Here is a 23,922-nt window from a genome sequence, read left to right as displayed (position 1 = left end):
TTTTTTACTGTGCTAGTCTTTGTGACTTTGCGTATTTGCGAAAGTGTTTCTTGCGTATGTGCGACTTCTCTCCAGCACTGATATGATGGAGGGTGGTGAGGCGAAGCTGTCGTACAAGGAAGTGCCAAGGTTTGGAAGTGCTGCGGTAATGTGCGATGTGCATCGAGCCGGTCGGGCGCATTCGTGTGGTGGCATTCGCGTGTAGCGACTTTCATCAAGCTTCAATCGACGTCGAGACTTTGTTACCATGGTGAGGCATAGTGTGGCCTTACTTTTACTGGTGGTGACCATCGGGGCCTCTAGCAGGAACAAGGATGGTGTCTCGAAAGATTCTTGTTTCTGCCTGGTAAGTTGTGAAATATCGTTTCTTCGGCTCTCTTTCCTAAAATGGCATCTTTTGCCGGCTTTCATGCCTCGAAGACTTTATTAGCGCAACAGGGTGTTATCATACGCGCTGACTTGACAAGTAAGACGAGTGAGCGCACTTTTTCCTGTTGTCAGTTGACCATGCATATCGGGCTGCCGCTATTTGCATTGGTTTCGCATTTTTCCTTAGCCGCTCTATCGCAATTTCACATTTGCACTGATGCGATGCAATCTGCGCGACCTTCTGTCAACTCATTCACAAGAATTATGAACATCTGAAGCTGTTTACATAAAAGCTTTGTTAGGCTGTATACGTATTGCGTTAAATTCGTTGTGATTGCGTTATGAATTAACTAACGCCTCAGTTCCACGGGGAGGTATTTTGGATCAAACAGAGCACGATCCGGATCAAATTTCTGGATCGTGACTGGCTCCCATCCACAGCTTGCACTGAGGGAGCCAGTCGCGATCGAGATGTTTGATCCGGATCGGGCTCGATCGCGATCGAAAGTGCCCCATATGTGGTAGCGATATGTGCTTAATTACATTGATTGCGCTGCACGTTGCAGTTAATGTCCCTCTTATGTTTTGAAGGGGCACCACGTTTCTGGTATGTTTCAAGTAAACATATGTGCACGTTTCGGCTATAACAGCCGACATTGTCATGCGGGCGTACCTGTAGCTGTCACACGATCGTCTCTATAGACCGCGCGTAATTTATAATCTCTAACGCCACGTATCACTACTGTGTAGGAGACACCTAGGTTCTCCGGTGGCGATGGCTTTAGGAGTTTGATGTAGTTTCGCACAGTGCTATGCAAAAATGGATCTGAAACAAAACGTTTTACTTTCTGATCCGTGCTCGCACCTGTAGATTCGACTTATATGCTTGAGTGACGTTCCATCTTGCTTTAGTTCGTTTGTTTACAATATATGTATCGTTTTGACGTAGTACGTGCACGTAGGTCAGGTATCAACAACCACGAAATGTATGTAGATGCGCCGACAACCTTCGACGGCTTAATTGTCGTCCTATTTTCTTTGTCAAACGTGCGTATCACAGGATGCGCATGTCCAATCGAATTGTATGTACGTGTTGCAGACATGCGGGGTGCTTCCCTTATTTATTTCGTTCCACCGTTGCAACCTTTGCTACCCTGCATAGCATCTTACTGTTTCTAATACACAGTTGCGCTTCGCCTCATGCAAATCATTGCCGGAGTACTCCGTGCCGAAGTAAAATGCTGTTCGAACCATGGAGGAAGGAATACTCCATGGTTCGAACTAGTTCAAGCCGGATATCCGTGCAGGAGGCGCGATATGCACCGATCGAGCGCGCGTTTTTTGAGCGAGTCGCTTGCTGTTCAGAGAGTACGCATCGTAATGCGCATATTCCCGTGTCAACTCGGTCGAATCCTTTCACCGAGACCACAATGTGCATTCGACACGCATGAGGGGTCACGTTGGTGCGCTTTTGTCGCTGTGGGCGCATTTCCATGCGTACGTGATTGGGAGCACGCTCGATGCGCAGCTTTTGGATGCCGCGCCCTTCCGTAGCTAGGACACGTCGAGCTGTCATCGATATGACGTCACCCCTCGAAAGTGATGGTGTAACTCCTGCTATTTTTTACAGGTAGCACTGCAACTTACGTGCGGGAGTACGTGTTATGCTATGCGTGACTTCCACTCCCGTAGAGCAATCGCGGGCGTTTACCGTGGGCATGGTGCGACCCCGCATTTTTTTTCTTTTTTTTTTCTGCGAAGGGGGCTTTGCCTCGTAGCACGTCTGTGTTGTATCGCAACTCGCCGACCGGTGGAATCGAATGCAGTCAAACGTACCCGATTATATCGAACTCGGGTAAATCGAATTATCCATTATATCGAACTGTTCACGGCAACGCTTTAAACGTCAATGCACAGGAATATTTACGGCTACATCGAACAGAAACAGCGGAAATAGCTGATGTATCGAACATTGGGCACTGCAGAAACACTCCAAAAAGTTGGCTTTTCATCCCCGAAGGAGACTTTCCCGCATTCATTTGGGATAGCTAGCGGTGTGAATAGTTAAGAGGGTGATGCGCAGAGCGAGTAGAAACTACCGCTTGCCAAATAAAAATTTAAAAAATCCCAGCGTATTGTTGTGAAGCTGCCTTTTTTGCGTTATCTTGAAGCAGTGCTGGGAAGCCAACTTGCGCACCGAAGTTCCCACCGAAAATGAGTCAAATTGTTTAAAAGCTTTATATCGAATTACACGATATATCGAAATGATTCCTCTCTCTCTCTCTCTCTCTCTCTCTCCTCTCTCTCTCTCTCTCTCTCTCTCTCTTTGTGCGAGTTAAATATATGCGGGTTCGACTGTACTGGCGTGCATCATCGGGCTTTCGGCGGGCGCTCTTGTATTGCACCTTATTAGAACGTCATGTATCCCTTATTTTTCTCTGCGCATGCAGTCCAGCTGTGTTTTTGCGCGTTTTCTGTCAGATTTCCGAGGCAGCAATTGATATATGTCTTACAGCATGCATTTATGCGGGCCGGTCGTCAAAAGCCGCGCGTGTATACCAGCTGTGTAAGAGCTCGGGGCGCGTTTTTTTTTTTTCTTCTTCTTCTTTGGCGAAACATTTGAAAAAACGGCTTTGGGGCAAATGGCCTCTTCGTGATATTTGTTCCTGAGCTCGCGTGCGCGGTTTTCTTTGAGCGACGTGGCTTTTCGCAGAGGAAACTCCCGCTGTACCTGATGTATAGTTATTATATTTTGGACGCTGATGAGTGATCGTTCGTCGTTTGCCACCTGTTCCATACACTGGAAAATGTACTTCCTCGGGCAATGCTATTTAACAATGAAATAGAAGTTTATTTTTTTAATGCTTATCATGTTTTTAACTTTGTCATCGTCTTTGTTGAATTGTTGTTGTCGATCCTCTGCTGACATATATGACTATGAGTACATGAGATCTATCATACCATAGTGTCCTGAAGAATTTGCACTCCGTGTTGCATATGTCAGATTTTTTATTTCTCTATCAGTTGGCTTCCATTTCGAAGTTTCGCAATAGCTATCCTGGAGGGAGCACCCCGTTTACGGGTTAATTATCTTAATTTAGGTAACTGCACCTCACGCGTCTGCTGCTCTATCGCAAAAAAGAAAAAAACGCGAGTTTCGTTTTGACATTGAGGACTTTCCAACTTGAAATATACTCGAAGAGCGTCTTTAATGTACTCACTTGATAGGCATCTATGATTACGCTAGATTGCTAAAAAATAATGAATGAACCGAGTCTTGTTAATTGCGCGAACTACTGTAGAGACCGCCAGTCCGGAAATGGAAACGATATATCGGTCTCGTTTTAAAATTTTGGTGCAACTAAATAAGGCAAAAAAGGAAGACACCCGATACAATGAACCACGTTTTACGCCTAAGCCCACTTGAGTAAAACGTCGTCAGTATGACACGAAGACGTCAGCATATATAGCAGCAGCTGTTGACCGCAGTGTCATTTAATTAATGGGGGACATTTTCTTCCCGCCGATCGAAGCGTCCCCCGCGGCGAGCCCGCATATGTGCGGGTCGTTATAGCAGACGACGCGCTTTTGGCGTGCGCGCCGTCTGCAATCGAAACTTGCGGCTAGTACCGCCGGTTGTTCCCGTGCCTGGCGACGACGAAACACGGCTGCGTGCTGGTCACGCGAGCGTGTGCTCTTCGCACCTCGTCTTTCTTCTCTCCGCCTCCTTATCGAGGAATTGAGAAAAAGGCCCCGAAAGCTGAAAGACGTTGCGAGCGGAGGCGTCTTCTGCTCGTCTTAGCGCTACGTCGTCTGCTTTCGCGCGCGCCCGCCTGCCATGATATCGTGCGCGACGTGGTCATTTTTCGGATATTCTTGCGAACACGGGTGCCGCGGCCGACGTACTACTAACGTGGCCGCTGCCTTCGTCGCCGTCTCCCTGCTCGTGGCGCTGACGGGCCGAGTGTGTTGTTTTCAGAACGCGCGCCGTTGCGATCGAAGAACGTCACCGGACATATTCGAGCACGTAAGCAGACCCTTGCACCGTCACATATGGTACTCACGACTCGCATTGTGTGCGCGCGGCGCATGCATTGAAGTCTAATGGCTTAGACATGCCTGACTTAATGTATGACTTTCAAGCCAGTGTGATATTTATGGCAGACATGGCGACCTTTTATCGCAGACACAACTGACAGCCTATTGTATGTGGGAACTTCCATACGTATATGTACACGCTGTGCTAATTAACCACTTAGATGCTAGCTGGACATAGGCATTTATGTAGCTGACAGCTATTGTACATCGAATGATCTATGAAACTAGATTTCTTGCGGAAAGTAAAAAGTAACTCGTTGCTTTCTCTTGATCTGCAGTTGCAAGGCAAGGTGGACGATTGTGCTTGCAATATCGACACCATCGATCACTTCAACAACTTCAAAGTCCATCCCATCCTCAAGAGCTTGTTGCAGAAGGACTACTTCCGCTTCTTCAAGGTACATGCTTTTGCTAGCGTTTTGGTTTTAGACGTTGGTATAGTTCAACCTGAAAGTGCGTGCATTACATATATTTGTCCATATTTCCATGTTTGTCCATTCGGGCCTGTTATTGCGGACGCATTAAGTGAAAATTGAAAAGAGGTTGCATTTGAGCATCCGCAATATTTTCATATCTGCAGTAATCCCACTTACTTTAAGCCTTGCTTTTGAACCACCATTACCGGCGCAGACTGTCATGTAGCATGTAATTATTGGTCTTCCAACAAATTCATAAAAAATGCTTGCCTCATAAATATTTTCATCAGTGCAGCTTTGATATCATCCTATCATGTAGAATGTATCGAAGGTTTTAATGTGACTATGAGCGAAGAGCACATTAACTTACCTAAAATGTGGAAAGTGCAACTGCATGTTAGTACGAGCCTCTTGGTGCGATGTTAAAGGAGTGGTGACACAAAAATTCAGACACAATTTGACTGTTGAATCACACTAATGGGTGCATATAGGTGCCATCTGTACAATATCAGCCACAAATACAGCCTAAAAGGTACTTTAATTGAGTTTTGAAGTTCACGAAAGTGCCGGATCGTAAATAGAAGCAAAAGACGATGAGGTCACCGAGTGGATACCACGTACGTCACGAGTTCTGGCCGGGTTACCGGAGGCGCGTACGAGACAGACAACGCTGGTAGCGACACCTGATGATGCATATCCTTACCAGAGACTTACAATATAACATCGCAGCGACTTACCCGCTTACTGATTCTGTGTAAAGCATTGGCAGTGAGATAATTAGCAACTCACAGTATTCTCATTGCTTTTTTTTCCAACAAGAACTACAACGCGCCGGAAAAAATCGAAAAAAAATTATTGTAGTTGGACAAAACGCCACAAGATGTCGCTACGGGCTCCGCAGTTGTACTACGGTCCCTAGAGTATATTCTAGGGATCGTAGTTGTACGCAGTTGCACGGCCGGTAGCGAGCGCGCGCCTCCAGACCGGCCGTGGCAGTTGCTGCTACTGCTGCAGCCGTCAACAGCTCTGGTAACCAGGTACCCGCAAACGATAGGAAGTCTACAGACGAACTAAAGCTCTCTGCTGCCGGGATCATATTGCGTAGTGGACAGATAACTGCTTCGACCCTCCGACGTGCCTACGTGGGATTGGTATGCCCTGAGAATGCGGCGTTGCCCGATATAAATACGAGTCAGTAAAGCATACGTCACGTCATTTGCATGTTACGCATAAACACTGTTACAGAGTGCCAATGTTGTGATTTCAATGCTTCCTTCGTCACTTCTCATCCTGCTACTTTACGAATGATCGGAGCGAAAATGTTTCAGCACGTCTAATGCTGCGGCTACTCCAAGCCTGGCGGAAAACGTCGCCTCAGTTGGACGACTACAAGAACAAAATCGCAGCTACCGGCGAGATTCGCAAAGTTAATCGAGCTTTTCTTACTGATTTTTACACTCCTGCCAGCTCTTTCGTCCATCGCCGCACTAGATAAGCAACGTAGTTTGACAATCGAGGAAACAAGCACTCGCAACTCTCAATACCTGCTCAACACAGCAAACGAAACAGCAGCACTGACAACATAGCAGAAGCTGGCCAGTGACGTCACTGGTTCTTGCGGTTTTGTTTACCAAGTAGACCATCTACGTCACGGGGCTACCGAGTGCTCTTCGAAATCGAAACTGCCTCCGGTCGTAACATACGAGCATATAATTAAACATTTGTTTCGCGCTGGGGCACATGAGTTTCGTTGCCGCTATTATCGAGTCAGTAGCCATTGATTAAGAGCAAAAAACAGAGGTTCACAAATTTTCTGTCACCACTCCTTTAAATATCCTATCCCCTTTGAAAATGCTATATTATTTGTGCTACATTTAAAGGTCACGCAGTTTGCCATAATATGAAAATATCTTTTTAGGACTGCTTGTCAGTTTTTAAATATGCCTGCATTTTGTCAGATTAGCAAACATGCAGTGGTCTGACCACTTTTCCTTGTGGAACTGAGGAGCAGTGTTTGTGAACTCTGAACTTCTTGCGAGGACATCACAATGTGCAGTTTACTTCATGCATTATTCTGTGAGACGTGCCGTTTTCTGACACGTATTATGCTGTAACACATACCTCTAAAAAAGTGTGTGGTGTTGACACTGAAGCACAACTGTATGACATTGCTGACTGCCTTACTGCTTTTGTTGATTCTTAGGTTAATCTAAAGCGCCCATGCCCATTTTGGCCTGATGACAGCCGATGCGCCCTTCGAGACTGCTCGGTCACTACATGTAGTGAGGTATTAATTGCTTCTTATACATTGTGTGCTTTATTTTGATTACACTGTGTAAGCACTGTGTGTAGTTGACCTCTGAGAAAGGATAGTTTAGTAATTTACCAGTCTGATGATTAGAACTTTGTAATTTAACCATAGATTAGCAAATATCAGTTAATATAATTGTTTGTTGCTGTTGTGCTGCTATAGTTTCAATGGATGCTTCTTCAACAAGTTAGTGACTTTAGGAATGTAAAGTGCCTCCTTTCAAATCGTCTAATTATTGCAGAAAGCTTGATGTAGCTTCTTTAAGACTAACTTTTATGCTTATGCTGTGAATTTCCTGCCTCATTATTTACTAAAAATATTTTAGTGTTTTTTGACATATATGTTAAGAGTTGGCTTTTGATTTGGCATAACACTAACGTCCTTACTCTATTACCTTGTAAATACACAAAAACGCCTGTAAAACTATTACACTATTATCTGACTCTTGCTGTTGCACCAAAGTATGTGGATTTGGCTAAACATTGTCCTTTTGGCTTTAAACAGCCTTGTGACTCTGCAAATTAGTAACTTGCAACAAAATATTGCATTATAAATGCAACAACTTACAACATTCAGCATGTGATTTGAATGAAACTAGTTGCATTAAAGTATGTGAATTACCATAAAGTTTATCCTTCTGGATTTAACCAGCTTATTTATTTCAACCTCAGTTTTATTGGTAGGGCTTACGTATTTTTTCTAGGTTGTAACCAACTATAGAGTTAAATTTTGTAGCCACTGTAGGCAACTCATGCATTACACAAGCTATTCTTAGAAGTTTTTATTAAGAAGCTGTGAATATTTGTGTTTTTGATGGAATGTTTCTCTTCTTTGTCTTTTGGCGATCAAGGCAGGCACTGTGAGTGTTTGACGACTTGTTTTTGAAGCAAGTCGATGTCATAGTTAACTTATAGCAGCTGTATGTGTTGTGAAACGTGCAGATTTAATTAGGCATTGCTCCATTTTCTGGCTTCTAAGTGGTGTTACTTTAATTATTCTAATTGCCAAGATCATTTAAAATCTTAGATGCATATATAGCGTACTGATGTAATGCCACACAAAAAAAAAAGATATTGCTGTATAATCAGCAGCACAATAATTTTTACTAGATGTAAATGAGTATATATGATGCTAAAATTAACGTATATGTGCAAGCAACTGCCACTGCATTCACTCCTAATTTTTTCATTTGTCCACACTGTTTCTAGAATTCCAGACTTAGAATAGCTAGCCCATTCGTGTACATTTGTATATTACGTAACGACTGCAAGCTGATGTAAAAATATATTCATTTTATATACGGGAAAATGTGACCTCCAGTGGTCATAGGCGCATTCATCATTATTGTATGCAATCGTAATGTACAGTACTTCCAAATACACTCATCACCACTTTGTCACTTATTTATATCACAAACTTTTGCTTGCAGGATAGCCTTCCTAAGAGCATCAGAGGCCACGAGAGGAATTACATTCCAAATGACAGCGTCTCTAAGGTAAGTCATGTGTTTAAGTGAGCTTATCTTTCTCAGATTAATGACTTCGCAAAGAATAATGACTCCTCTGTACAGCTGTAAAGATGTGAACTTTGAAAAATAATAATAAAGTGAGTGCCATAAAACACATATAGCGTAGTTTAATTTATACCTTTTGATACTGTTTTTTGTACTCAGCTTTTCTGGGATCACATTTATTTTAACCACCTGTTTTCAATTATTCTCCATGAAAACCCCATAAATAATTTCGTAGCTGCCAACTTCTGGGGTTTTATTGCAAAGAGCCTATGTATAATGGAAGTTGAAATATGGCTGTTTCTGCATGAATTTCTTTCAAAATGAAATATCTATTAAATAAAATTGGGGGGTCACAAAATATATGTGGTATATTTAATCAAACTTTAGTAGTCTTCTTTCAGCTTTGACTGTAATGAGAACTAACAGACAATCAAGCCAAGGAAAGTATAGGGGGTGTTATTTGTAGTAATTCTGATATAAATGTGAAGAAATTAAAGTGGACGAAAAGACAACTTGCTGCCGGCAGGGACCAAACCTGCAACCTTCGAATAATGCGTCCAATGCTCTACCAATTGAGCTACGGTGGCGGTCGTCCTCCCGTACACTTTATCAGTATATGTGTGCATTTAAACCTAGGAGTGTTTATATCATAATTGCTACAAATAACGTCCTCTATACTTTCCTAGGGTTGATTGTCTGTTAGTTCTCATTAACGTTGTGCCTAAAGCCCGAACCGCACGTACGCTCCCAAACGCGCATGGGGAGCGCGTCAGCGCACGCAGCCTGGGCGTTTCCGGCGAGTTATGGTGGTTTCCACCCACACACTACACGCGAAAGCGCTCGCAAGAGCGCGCTTCCTCATACGTGCAAGACATCGTTTCGTACAAAATTACTGATAGTTCATCAGAATACTTACAAAACCTCCTTCTGTTACCTTTTTTTATTGTTAGATGCATGCAAAAGTAAATAAGAACTAAAATTTTTCACATGATGTGTATCACCATCCGTCGGACAAGCCAGTGCTGGTAACAGCCGTCCCACAGTTGCGTATTTGCAGGGCTCCAAGCGCTTCCGAACGCGCGCCGTTTCAAGGTCGATATCAGTCGCCGCGAACACTCTCGTACCGAGCGTGTTTTGCCGCGCTTGCTTCGTCTGCGCATGCGCGGCCTCTGGAGCGCGCACAGCCAACGTACAGCGCGCGCTCGGCCAGCGTATGTGTGGTTCGGGCTTAACAAAGAAAACCAAGCCCTTAAATACCCCTTCTTTCATTCAGCTTTGGCTGTAGTATTTTTCATGTTCTAAGGTTGCCAAGTCTGCCCTTCTTGATTCATCTTAAGAGCTCCTCTAGCTGTGAAAAACTCCACTCGACATAATTACAGCTTGCATTACTCTGCATTGCACAAAATTTTTTTAGAGTATGCCAAATTCAATCCCGTTGTTGTGTCATTTCCTGAAACCGATGGCTTTCCTTTGGATGTTTGAGCAAGTTTTGCATCGCTTCCTTTTGAAATCTCATATATGTGTTTTGGTATGTTTTCTGTCTCAGTATTCCAAGGTGGCAAATGAACAGGACTCGTGTGACGAGAACCACGCCGGCCTGGGCGAAGTTGACAGTACCATAAGGCAAGCAGACTGGTTTTTAGAGCGCAGATTTTTCACAGTCATTCTTGCATTGAGCGTCGGTGTGCCTCATCTGTCGTAACGAAAAGAACCAACCTTTTTGTAAAATTGACGGGTCTGCGTCATTTGCTTACTTTTCTTTAAATTCAGTGTTCTTGTGCCTGCTTCCTCCATGGTGGGTAATGCAGAACAGCTTATATTAACCACAGGTTAAATTTAGCTAGTAATAGCTTTAGCTAGGAACACCTCTTAGTGTTTTTAAACATGTTTGAACTTAAAGGAACGTTGTATTTACCGTTGTGGAATCAGCGTTAGATTATTGAGTGCTTGTGTCAGCCAAGCTATGATCAAATGAACACAGGCACAACATATTTTCAAATAAAGCGAATATAATAAATGTAAGATGTTGCCTGCTGATGCCAGCATCTAATAAGTATACGTTTAGATCATCATCACATATAATCCCTGCAGGCACGAACTATGATGCACTGTCTACGAATGTGTCAAATTCACATAGCATAACTTCAAGGCACTTAATATTGCATTCCAAGAAATAAAAAGAAGTAATGGGTTGTTTTGTGTATCAGTAATCAATTGTAATTAGCATACGTAATTAAATACTTCATTATTATGCAGTCAGTCATGTTCCGTTTTGACATAAAAAGAATGAAATCATAGGCACCAAATGTGTCCGCAATTAGTTTTTGGTTGCATTCATTTCACTTAAAGAAAAGTAATAGTAATTTTGACGTTGTTTCTGGAATGCAGCAGGTCAAACGACCTGTCGAACATCGCAGTGCCTTCACCAAAGTGATCGACTACAGTCATACGCAGCACATTGAGGTTAGGAAAAGACGCATTGACTATGCAGAAGGTTCAGTTTGTCCAATGAGCGATGTACCTTGCTATCGTTTGGCTGCAAGTTGACACAACTAGCATAAACAAGTTGTGTGCACAAACGTAGCCACCGCCGCTGAAGGGGATAATAAACGTGTTTACATGTTGTCTCTTACTTTGTCCTAACATGGTTCACATGCAACACCTTTGCTTGTAATATAATACTCTCTCTTTTGTTGGCTTGTAGTTTGTTGGCTTATAGTGTACAGCTGTCGGATAATATCGCTATGCAGCTCATTAGTTAATTATAGCATAAGTAATAAGTAACACAAGCAGAAGAGAGGTGCACTTGTTGCTTGGAGCTAGGCTGCGTGAACTATCACAAGCTCATTGTCATTTTAGAGCAGTGAACTGATGGCATGTTCTACATAACATGCTTTTTTTCTTTTTGCGTGCAGTGACGAAAGCTACAGGGAATTTGAACGATGGCAGAAGCACGACGATTCTCAGGACAACTTCTGCGAGATGGACGGTAAGGAATTTGCGAGTCACTTCAAGAACCTATTGTACAGGATGAGTAAGATAAAAGAAATTAAAATAATGATTATTAAGCTTGTTTCTTTAAAAATACTAATTTTATGTTTTTTAACTTGTCAAAGAGGCTGGGCCTTTGCTCTCTATAATATACAATGTTCTTTTGCCATGCATGGTTCGTGGAGCCTTTGGTTTTATAGTTAGTGTACAATTTACATACAGGTCAGCTAATAGTCAACGGTAGTCGAGATAATTATATTTCATGTAGTGGGACAAGGATAACGAAAGGGAAAGCTTTTTATCCACTTGTTTGTTCCACAAAGTTACGCAGAAAATCCTACCGATTTCTCAGAAAGAAAGCTTCCTAGATGACAAAAAATTCATCCTAGTTCGGGAGTCGAACACAATAAAATCCTCATAGGTGTCCTTTTTAGTCTCGTGACTACAAATAAGTGGACAACAATTTATCCCTTCCTCGTCTTTCATGTTCTGTGACCTTTCAGTAAAATCTGTTCTTAAACGTTACGTTAGAATTGCTGATGACTGTCGGCCACATGCTGATCTATTTTTGTAAAAACTTCCTCGAGATTTTTCCATATTAGATAAGATTGGAGATGAGCGTGTTTGAAATATGCTGTCATCTTTTTATAGCACCTGACCTGCGTTGGGAGGTTCCTTAGGTTGTATATTAGATAGCTGTAATGAAAAACAATTATCTGCTTGCCAGCTGCATTCCTGTTGTTTTCACATTGTTCGTATTAAATTAGAAAGGCCAGTGACCTGCTCAGCAAATTGTTGTGTGCATTGTGCAGGATGGCCGATAAGAAAAATCCTGTCACTCTGTGCAGCTGCAGCTTCGCTTGATGAGAGCTTCTGCGTGTGACATACCAAGCCATAGCACAAAAAGAAATACAAATATTTTTAACTCGCTTTTAATTGGAATTCTCATAGACAAAGCACGATGAGACAAAAAAATATCCATCGCTTTGGATTGCAGATGAGTCATCAGCAGGCATGGAGTACGTTGACCTGAGTTTAAATCCAGAACGCTATACCGGCTACGCTGGCAGTTCGGCGCATAGAATTTGGAAAAGCATCTACGAAGAGAACTGCTTCAAGTAAGACGATATCTGTGTTTGAAGGTTGCAACCACAAGAATTGTGTTATTGGCAATATTTCTTTGCTCAAGCGTAGGCGTATTTGCTCATACTGCAATAGCATGCAAAACTGGGCTAGTTGGTTGATCTTCATGGTAAAAGCAGTGCAAAAAGATGGCGACACAAGAAGAACAACACAGGTCAGCGCCTGTCCTGTGTCATTCTTCTTCTCATGTCGTCATCTTTTTGCGCTGCTTTTACCTTGCTCGTACTGCATGACGACAGTGCTCTAATTTGTTGCTTAAATGTGTTTTGTTTGGTTAATTATACCAGTGTCACGCTGGCACTTCTAACCAAGATCATGGCCGATCAGGATTTGATTTCTTTATCTTGATCTACAATGGTTGCTGCTACGCGGTCAAGACTAATCTGAATCGACTTTGGTGCAGATGTCAATCAAATCATAATCTGAAAGTCACATCGTGATGCACCGATTGTGATCGCCTTGATGCCTATTGGACCTGACCGCAGTTAAAAGTTACCGTGGAGCAATTGAATCGTATCAAGCGTAATCTGGATCAGCCTTGATCATGATCAGAAGTGCCCATGTGACATCAATATTATCCATTCACATGCTGCGTCTCCTTGTCTTTGAGAGAGTACTAATGTAATATTTTCTTTTTATTATTTTTGGAAAATAATGTGACACTCCTCTAGACCCAAAAAATATAATGGCACACATAGAGGCACGGCCAAAACGCTTCTCTAATACATTTCCTTCATTCTATTTATACAAATTAAATTCTGTACACTGAAGGTCAATTCATCGTGCCACCATAATTGGCACAATGAATGTTCCCGCAATTGCTGCTGCTACCACATAGGAACGAAGCACTTATTTTCAGCAAACTTGATCAATGTCAATGTGTCACGATGAAGTTTAAGCACTCAAGGACCAGCATTTTGAGATCATCTTTAGCATCGGATAACACTACAGTCAAAACTGTATATATTGAATCCTAAGGGTATCACAAACTAGCTGAATATATTGGCAATTCAGTACAAAATTTGTAGAAACCTGGTAGTACTGTTCACTGCACAGAATTCCTTTCTTTATTAGTTTGCTTCACCGCAGAACCCCAGGTGGTGTAAATTTCCGGAGTCCTCCACTACGGCGTCTCTCATAATCATATCGTGGTTTTGGGACGTTAAACCCCAGATATTATTATTATTATTGCTTCACCGCATTACAAGCGTGCACTGCTCTGAAGCTTACTAAAGCAAATTGTTTAATACGCATCTTGCTCATTTTTCCTCCAGAGCATGTAATTTCCTACATATTCAATGTCTTGTTTGTCGAAATCTGCCAAACTGTACATTTTATCAGCATTGATATTGTTGCGAATATATTTATAACTTATTTACAGTGTAGGATGGTCCAGCAGTCAAGATGGCGGTTGTTACTTCGAGCACACCGACATGTCGTCTGCCTCTTCTTCGCACACCTCTTTGACGCGATTTAATGACGCGAGATTTGAGGAGAGGTAGGCTGGCAGGGTTGCAATGCAGTGAAGCATTCAACACATCAGTAGTGACGGTGAACGTTTCCAATATGCACAATAGTACAGTGCTACATCTTTGCAAGGGATTTCCAAGGAGGTGTTAAAACTGTTTGATATATTCCTTCATTCAGCATATCTGTGCTTTACTGCAAACTTTTGCAAACCTTCATACTTGTGTTATTCTTACATGTGTGAAGGAAAGAGGATGACTTTTAAGGGCTCGTTTCTTAGACACAATATTAATGAGAACTAACAGACAATAATGCCAAGGATAGTATAGGGGACATTATTTGTGGTATTTATAATATAAATGTGAAGAAAGTAAAATGGACGAAAAGATAACTTGCCGCCGGCAGGGACCGAACCTGCGGCCTTCGAATAACGCGTCCGGTGCTCTACCACTGAGCTACGGCGGCGGTCATCCTCCCGTCCACTTTATGGGGTATATATGTTCATTTAAACCTAGGAGTGTTAGTCAGCGCCAGTCGAAGCCATGGCGGCGAGTGTACTTTGTTGGCGTTATTGTCCGTTAGTTCTCATTAATATTGTGTCTTACATGTGTCATAAGCATGTGGTGGAGTATCTGCAACTTCAAAAATACGTGTGTTCTACTTTTAATGTCACGTTTACCGTTCCATGCAAAATGAACCCACGAACAATGTTATGCCACGCTAAGCATATTGCAGAAATACGTTTGATGCAGTTGTTGCTTTTAAGTTTCTAGAATGCCATTAAACATTATCTTTTTCACATTGATTCGTACACTTTCTTGGCAGTGAGTTTTCCCACGTTACGCTTTGTTCATGCTTGTTTTTTTCCTGTAACAGTGAGATAACTACAGAACCGTAAGCATTTCCACTTTAGAGTCAGGCTTCTGCTGATGAACTTATGTTTATATTTTTCCTTTTCGTTGCTTCACTTAGCAAAACTCTGCTGGTAAGCTTGTGGCTGAATCATGATTCACACAAATGCAGGTACCACCACAAAGCTTACAAAACATACGCACTTTGCTGGTTGCTAAGTCCCTGCTACCAACGTATCGCTCCTCTTCTTTTCAGACCTAATGTTGGTTATGGCCCCTACACAACATCCAAGAACCTCAACGGTGAGACTGTTTGAATGTCTGTTTTATTGCAGTAGTTGTTACGTAGATGCTCAGAGCATATTTGCTGTGTCGTTGTTGCCTCCGACATTGTTGCGCGTTTTGTTGATGGCATATGTGCGGCATGAATGCGGACGTTTTTCAAGAAGCACGGAGTGCATTTGGGCTGTAAAAATGACAAAGCATAATGAATGCACCTTTAGTGCCATGTTCAGTTGGCAGGGCCAGGACAGCATTCTGCATTCCACAGTTGGCATCAGTGCTGTACACATGCACATTATAAACACACCAGGATTCCTACTTAGCTGGTATCAATCAATCAATCGCCCAACCAATTTTTATTATTTCCCAATAGACTGTGCAAGATAAGATTATACATAACGAGGTCCCGTAGTATGAATTGAATTGGGACCTCCTGTACATTATAAACATAAATATTTGGTTGGCAACAACAGTAGCAACGTTAGTATGATTAGAAAATTATTATTAATGAGATACAGATGTAAGCAAATGACGATATCAACATCAACAATGTATCAGCGGTAATTGAAAATAGGTACAAGTAAGATTAAAAAGAAAAAATGAAGAAAAAATGAAGAAAAAAAAACAGCTTGAATAAAGGCTGACAGGTCGAGGAAAAAAACCATTTATGCAGAATAGTGAATGTCACATTACAAAAACTTCTTCAATTCATTGTGAAATCTATGAGCTTTCTGGATTTTTATTAGAAATGTTAATGGTATTCCATGATGATATGGCTGCAAAATGAACAGCCTGTTTGCCATAGTTAGTGCATACTTTGGGTAGAATGAAGTTGTCATGTTGCATGAAACAAGTTGGGTTAGTATTCTGCAAAGATTACGAACATAACTATGTATCACTCTAGTCAAACAGACAGAAAATAAGTTATGAGCTTACGTTATCTGTGATTTAACTGGCAACCTACTAACACTGACGATTTCTTGACGATCTCGTCTCATGCACCATAGAGGTGTGGTGGTTGCAAAGCCACTGGCAATGCTCTTTGTCATGCCTTGCTGGACATTTTCTAGCTAGTCCGACAGGCCTGGTCCACCTATTGAGGGAAGCTAAAAGCGCATAGAAAACACGGATAAAAAATGGCACACATATATGCACACACAGGTGCTACTTCCAACAAATTTATTGTTGCAACACTGTGTGGTTGTGACAACACCATTTTGAAAGGGTCAACTCTTAGTGGCTTCAAACTTCTGCGCATTGACGTGGTCACATTATGTGATGCTATAAGTAGCGACAGTATCGCAACAATAAAGTTGTTGGAAGTAGTGCCTGTGTGTGTATACAAATGTGCCTTTTTATCTCTCTTCAAAATGGATTACCAACATGCCCAAACTGCCACATTGGTTAACTTTGTCACCTATTGGAAAATCTGTGACACAGTCGAGAGTTTGCGCAGTTCTGATATTCGCGTCCTCCTTTTCCAGCTATGTGCTTGGAGAAGCGGGCCTTCTATCGCGCCATCTCGGGCCTCCACGCCAGTATCAACGTGCACCTCTGTGCCAATTACCTGACCCGAGATGGCCCCCTGGGTCAGGCCGTATGGGGCCCCAATGCGGAAGAGTTTGAGCGGCGCTTCAGCCCCGCGTTGACCAAGGGCGAGGGACCCCAGTGGCTGCGCAACCTCTACTTCGTCTACCTCATCGAGCTCGGCGCCCTGGCCAAGGCGGCGCCCTACCTGCTGCACCAGACGTTCTACACGAGCTCCGAGGACGAGACTGTCCCCACTGCGGTGCGCGCACTCCTCGATGCCGCTAGGTGTGTGCACTTGTGTACAACAGATGTAATATAGCGTGTTAGATGAGTAAAATAACACCAGGCATCAGACAATGCGGATTGTGCTGCTAGTGGGTGGTTAAAGCTTCCCACCGATTACAAAGGGCTCAGCGATAATTCTTCGTCGTCATGAGCCACAGCGTCAATAAAGTGCACATAATGCCTTACAGACGCATAGTGGGTATTTCTATACTTCGCAAAATTATGATGATTTATGGCATAGTGAGTACCTTGGAACAGTACTTGTAGTAGTCGCCCCAAGAGAGTTTACAACAAGCTTTAGAGAGGCGGCTCTGTCAGCTTTCGTTGTGACTATGCTGCGTGTTCCGCGCAGGCCTGCCATTTTTTCTATGCTTTGTAAGGATTCATGACACTCTTGCGTTTCCCAAGGTTGTCTTCCCCGCATGACTGTCGGGTCTCTTGTAAACCGGCTTTTCCTTTCCTTGATGGCACTTGCCGAGCTGAGGTTGGTGTACTTGTGCTCTAGGGCGAGGGGTGGTGCCGGTGGTGCCGGTGGTGCCGGTGTTCCCATGCTGGCACCGCCTGATGGCGTGGATACTTCGTTAGAACGGAAACTTGGTTCCTCTCTTTGACTTGGAGACAATGTAGCAAGTGGTTGGCTTCGCATGCTTGACGGGCTGACCATGCACTGTGTTGTCCGCAAGTCACCCTTTCACCGTGTAGCGCTAACCAGTAATTTCTCTTGATGTCCAATATTTATTCATTGGATTACTGTCATCTTATGCAACCTCTTCACATGAAAATCTTCCTTTCTGCAGGGAATTCCCACACCATTTCAATGACAGTGCTATGTTCAATGGGCAGAAGGACGCACTCAAGCTAAAGGTAACAGCACATTACAATGAAACGGCAATATGACAAACCTAGATAGCGTAACGAATTATCGGATATATATTGACCTGCGACTTAGCTGTGACTTGTTTTATCTTGTCACTCCAGGAAGAGTTCAAGGTACACTTCAGGAACATCTCGAGGATCATGGACTGTGTCGGATGCGACAAGTGCAGACTCTGGGGCAAACTCCAGGTCCGTATACCATAAACTTTGCTTTAGGCGTTTACGGTGTTGTCGCATGCACATTGTTTTGTTTTTCAGGGGTGACTGTTTTTCACCACATTAACAAGTCGAGTTAACATTTGGCACAAGACATGGCTACCATAGACAGGATTTTTAGAGTGCTTCCGCCGAATCTCTAGCGAAAGTGTGACAAGATTGCATGTGCAAACCTCTAGTGTTGCACGTTTTTTAAAGCATGTGAGCTGTAGTGGTTACTTAAGAATGCATGGCGAGAAAGGAAGATAATTGACTTGCTTGAGCTTAGAATTGAGCATCGAGAACTCTGCTCACCGTTCCCATTACAATTTCAGCCTTTCTTGCTTCTCTGAGCACAATTACGGTCCTTAAAGGGGTCATGAAGCACCCCTTGGGCTGATTGAAAAAAACACATCCTGCGGAAAGCTGACACGGCTATGAACTGCTCTGCCAAATATTACAGTCGTGCGCGCCGCGTAATGGCCACAAGCGGAGCGCGAAGTTGCCGTTTCCCCAGGCACCCTCTTTTCAAACAGAGGCCGGTTCTCACTCTCGTCGGTGGGCGGGGCGTCTGTCCGCTGTACGTCGCAAGAGACATAGCATGCTTATTGGCCGATAGCCGACGTAAATCGAGAGCGGCATTCGGATCAGATGCGCTTCTTGCCGCGGGGTGCCGCCACTTGCCGGCGCCGCACTCCTCAGTACACGGTAGCCGCACTCGCGCAAGCGAATCACAGCGGGAGAGCGATCGCGTTTCATGACGCGCGCTGGCGTAACTTCTTTCCCCCATGCCATCCCTCCCTGTCTAGCTTCCAGTGCGCTCGTCGGCACGAGAAAAGAGAGAAAGCGCTGGGAGCGTGCGCCAAACCCCCGTAACTCCGCTGATTCTTGACGGATTCGAGAAATTTTTGCGGCAATCGATTCGGGAGGCAGTACACTCCGATACTGAGGCCATTAGATCATTACTTGGAAAAGTGGTTCATGACCCCTTTAAGAACTTGAATTATTTGCTAGCTTTAATTCTTCACTGTCTACTGCCATGCTGGCTCAGTGGCTAAGGTGGTGGATTTGCTTCCTGGCCATGACAGCTGCATCTTGATAAAGGCAGAATGCAAAAATACTGGCGAAGCTTATTTTAACTGCACGTAAAGAAAAAACGGGTAGTCAAAATTAATTTGGAGGCCTCGACTACAGCTTCTCTATAACCAACTGTACTGTTTCGGGATGTTAATTTCTGCAGTTTGACTTTTTCTATTCTTCACCATTATTAAAACACCCTAGTATTATTATTGTTAGAGTTCATATATTGGCTGACTTCTCTTTTCTTCAGGTTCAGGGTCTCGGTACAGCTATGAAGATCCTTTTCACGGACAAGTCGCGCCTGCCTCCCGAGAACCCAAGGTTCCACTTGACACGGTCTGAGATTGTGTCGCTCTTCAACGCTTTTGGCAGGTACGATCTTTCTCGGCTTCAAAAATTTGCTTTTTTTTTTTTGTGAAGGTTTCCCGTAATCGGCTTCATTAGAACTTTCCACGTATCATAAGTTGACTTTTGAAAGCACGCTGAAGCTTCTATCCCGTATAGGTACGAGTCAAAACTGAATAAAATGCAGATCTGAAATCGAACGGAGGTCCTACTTCCTTCTTAGATTTAGCCACTTGTGGGCATTAGGAAAAACCTGAAGCAAAGGTAACGTGCCGAATTAAGGTGGCAGCTTACGGGCACCCCTTCTAAATGTATAGTATTTTCCAACTGTGAACAGCTTTGCCACCCCTGTGATGAGTGATGTTGAAGGAACATAATTCACGTTCCAATCACTGTGAACCTGACACAGTGTCACACAGTGTCACAGTGTCACTGTGAACCTGACACTAATAGAAATTCAAGGACAGTTATTAAAAATTCAGCAGTCGGTATAATGCACTTGAGTGGAAGTCAACACAAGTTGCAGGCATAGGTCAGCAAAAAATGTGGGGCTCACTCAGACTCACTCATGAACTATATTTTGCCCTTAGAGCTCACTCGGACTCAGACTCGCGAAATTTTTCCTCAACCGGACTCACTCGAACTCAGACTCACTGAAAATTTTTTCAGCCGGACTCACTCGGACTCAAACTCACGAAATTATTACTCACTCGGACTCACTCAGACTCACTCACGGCTTTGTCTGAGTCTGAGTGAGTCTGAGTGAGTCGACTCATGAGTCTGTTAGTGTATAATTGGTTTTATCGACTATGGTGTCAATGCTTTTTCACTCCAATATCTCGCATAAGTGGTGCTCTACTTGGCGCCTTTTGATGTCGTACCTTCAAATATGAGTTATCTGTGGTTGCAATACAGTAAGGACATTTTTATTTAAAGGGATGACTCAGACGAAATATTTTTATCAAGAACTTCCTGTGAAAGAGTTTTCGGGGGCAGGTCATGGCACCCCCCACCTCTGTAACTCACGCCTCTGATCAGTAAATATTGAGCTGGCGTATGAACTCTAGGGCTTTGAAGTATGCGTGAGTCGACGGGACTATAAACGTGAGCTGACATAAGGCTGATAATATTGCTGAAGAGGTGCAGATAGAACGAGTGGTTGGCAAAAAGGTGTGGAGCTCACTCACACTCACTCATGAAATATATTTTGCCCTTGGAGCTTACTCGGACTCAGACTCACGAAAATTTTCCTCAACCGGACTCACTCGGACTCAGACTCACTGAAAATTTTCTCAGCCGGACTCACTCGGACTCAAACTCACGAAATTATTACTCACCCGGACTCACTCAGACTCAGACTCACAGCTCGATCTGAGTCTGAGTGAGTCTGAGTGAGTCGACTCATGAGTGAGTTTGCCGACCTATGGTTGCAAGTATGAAGAATGCATATCATATACAGAACATTCAGTAGACAGAAGACCATCCTATCTATGGCGTGCAATGCGCACTTGTCAAACCTTCTATGGTAAATTCATTGTAGCTCATCAACGTGTTCTATCGATCAACCAACACATAATTGTTTGCAAACCGAATATAAATAAAATTAATGTTCAAGTTTGAGTGGGTGATTTAACCAATATGGTTGACTCTCTTGAATGATGCAACATATGGGCAAATTACCAATAGGGCATGAAATGGCACAAAGCGGAACAACTCGCACAGGACAGGGTCAACTGGACATCATTTGAAGATGCCTTTGTCCTGCAGTGGACATAAGATAGGCTGACGATTAGGACAGAATTAATGGACTCCAACAAAATTAATGAATTCAGTTTCTTTTCATCATAGAGGAAGATATGCGGAAGAATTTCTTTCACTCTGTATTCGCCACTTGATGATTATGGAGTCATGTCATAGCACTAACAAGCCAGGGACAAGATGGCTTTATAGGCAGTAGAGCATCGGCCATGAAAGGATAAAAGTGAAACATTAGCTTGTGGCTGAATTTCATGACGGAGCACCGGTGGGGGTGTTCACTTAACTGAAGCAGCATGGCGTCACATTCCAGCTGAACAAGTTTTCCTTTCATAGCACTGTATGTTTTCCAGACAGGACATTCCTACGAGTTCGAATGACTCAATATGATGAATGAACAGAGATCAAATTAACGGGAGGCGACATTATAAATGTGTTATATTGTGCAAGTAAGATAACTGCAAAGAAGCAGTGCTAAAGTGAACCACGTACATTTTTAGAAAAAAAAACTCTTTTTCCTTTCTAGGTTATCGAATAGTATCTACCACCTACGGCAGTTCGGCAAAATGCTGTCCTGAGAGTGTCCTTCAACCAGCGCCACCCCAAAGAAAGGAAGTGTGTGCTTGTGTGACCATGCGTGACATTTGCGTGACATTGTGGTCTGACAGGAGAGTTGAGCCTCGCTGGACTCCTTCTGAATCAAGTGTGCTTGCAAGCTGTGGTGGCAGCCGACGGCTGCAGTGATATTGTGTCTAATCATCGTCACTTGTGCTCACTGTTTTTTTTTGTTGTTGTTGTTAATTATTATATAGAGATGAAACCCACTGTTTAGTGGGAAATGGGTGGACGACTTTGTACACAGTGTAATTTACTTTTACTTCACAGTGTCGACGTTATCATCGACGACGTCAGATTGTACTTACGTTGATATCTTGTGCAATATTAAATATACCGTCGTTTTCATGTCACATGCGCTTACCACCGCACTGTCTCAAACATGTCACAATTTCTACATAATAAAAGATTCTCATGCCACCATCATGAGCATGAAATTAACTGCTCAACAAGTATTTGTTGTCGTTTCTTTACCCCCAAAAAGAAAATTGTGGCAGCTATATACGAGGGGTGTTCCAATGAAAAGGTACGAAACGTCGTAACAATGTAACCGTTAACATAAATGCCTATGCCACTGCGGGAGAACGTAGCGAGACATCTAGGGATGCGATTTGAGTCTCTGCTGTGGATCGGAGCACACGGGGGCACCCACATGCACAGGAGAGAGCCGGGGCCCTTATAAAGAGCGCCGTCCGATTGACACTGCAATGCATGTGAGGACAGGATGGTGTTCACATTGCAAAATTCGACAACTGAGGAGCAGCGATGTGTTATCTGACTTCTGACAGCAGAAGGTGTTAAACCGGCCACCATTCATCACCTGTGATTTCCATGTGTTTGGTCCCCTGAAAAGACACCTGAAAGGGAAGCACTTCAACTCGGACGACAGACTCAAGGATGCTGTGAAGGACTGGGTCTCGCCCCGGCCACAGGAATTCTGGGAACAAGGAATCCTTCGGTTCGTTCATCAGTGGGATCGTTGTGCCAATGGTGCATACTTTGAGTAAAGTCTTCTTTTATACCCACGGCGTCGTTTCGTACCTTTTCATTTGAACACCCCTTATATTTTGCTGGATGTCAAGATTTTGGCCTGATAATGTAACACATAATGGAAAAACATGTCGTTGGGGACGTTTTGGAACCTTTGTGCAGTTCCGTGAAAGCTTCGTGAGAATTGCAAGATTGGAGAGGCTTACTTGAAATTGTGCACTATGATGCAATAAAAATTCCTCCTTCGTGCAAATGCCTATGTGCAAGCGGTGTTCTTGCCCTGTTCCATATGTTGTACAGTCTGATCCATCACAGGGGCCATACCCACCAAAACTGGCATTCCAAATTGAGGCAATTCATCTTAGTAATATGTTATGGCTTATGCTGCAGTTTGAAATTGGTGCATATCTCACTCTATATGGTCCTGCATGATACAAAGATGCTGGAGTACGCTGTCGCTCTGAATCCAAGCAGCTCCTGTCTAGCTCTGTTGAATTTTTATCGCTAACACATGGACAGTCAGACTGTTCGGCTGAAGCTTTCCAAGCAGGTTGAGGGGACTTTACAGACCAACTACACTGTACCATTTGTGTGATAGCATTCCCCAGCATTTATGAGATGTAGACGTTTCAGGGTAGCAAACCGGGACATGGTTGTGGCCATTTTTTTCTCAGTGTGCTTGCGAGCTGTGGTGGCAGTGGTAGTGGTTAACCTCCTACTTTCCTTTTCTTTCATTTCTGTAACAGTAAGACGTGTAGTGCCAGTCGTACGTGATGGTAGGGCGCAGAGAAAAGGCCGCTTCAAAGTTAC

The 23,922-nt window shown here is 43.3% G+C and overlaps 1 protein-coding gene across 2 annotated transcripts; it reads left to right on the top strand.

Moving 5' to 3' along the window:
* The first annotated feature begins 114 nt into the window (after nt 1–114).
* Nucleotides 115–22,465, top strand: LOC119374367 (ero1-like protein). Of its 2 annotated transcripts, none has more exons than XM_037644453.2 (13): nt 115–346; nt 4,746–4,865; nt 7,087–7,170; nt 8,624–8,689; nt 10,254–10,330; nt 11,623–11,696; nt 12,696–12,816; nt 15,416–15,462; nt 16,926–17,256; nt 18,054–18,120; nt 18,235–18,321; nt 19,658–19,779; nt 22,034–22,465. In XM_037644453.2, exons 1-13 carry the CDS (start codon nt 248–250, stop codon nt 22,083–22,085), a joined length of 1,347 nt encoding a protein of 448 aa, XP_037500381.1. In that variant the 5' UTR covers nt 115–247; the 3' UTR covers nt 22,086–22,465. The 2 variants fall into 2 exon arrangements, with proteins under 2 accessions (XP_037500381.1, XP_037500379.1); XM_037644451.2 differs by lacking the exon at nt 115–346 and adding an exon at nt 4,193–4,396.
* Nucleotides 22,466–23,922: the final 1,457 nt, after the last annotated feature.

This window comes from Rhipicephalus sanguineus, chromosome 11 (genome assembly GCF_013339695.2).
Source record: "Rhipicephalus sanguineus isolate Rsan-2018 chromosome 11, BIME_Rsan_1.4, whole genome shotgun sequence".
NCBI lineage: Eukaryota > Metazoa > Arthropoda > Arachnida > Ixodida > Ixodidae > Rhipicephalus > Rhipicephalus sanguineus.
This window is presented reverse-complemented; position numbering and strand designations above follow the sequence as displayed.

What these genes read in the sequence shown, in the direction of transcription:
- LOC119374367 (XM_037644451.2), top strand. Translation starts at nt 4,208, where the DNA reads ATGATATCGTGCGCGACGTGGTCATTTTTCGGATATTCTTGCGAACAC. An exon ending in CAACTTCTGCGAGATGGACG is followed by an intron (nt 11,697 to 12,695) that starts GTAAGGAATTTG and finishes TTTGGATTGCAG; the next exon opens with ATGAGTCATCAGCAGGCATG. An exon ending in AGGACGCACTCAAGCTAAAG is followed by an intron (nt 18,121 to 18,234) that starts GTAACAGCACAT and finishes TTGTCACTCCAG; the next exon opens with GAAGAGTTCAAGGTACACTT.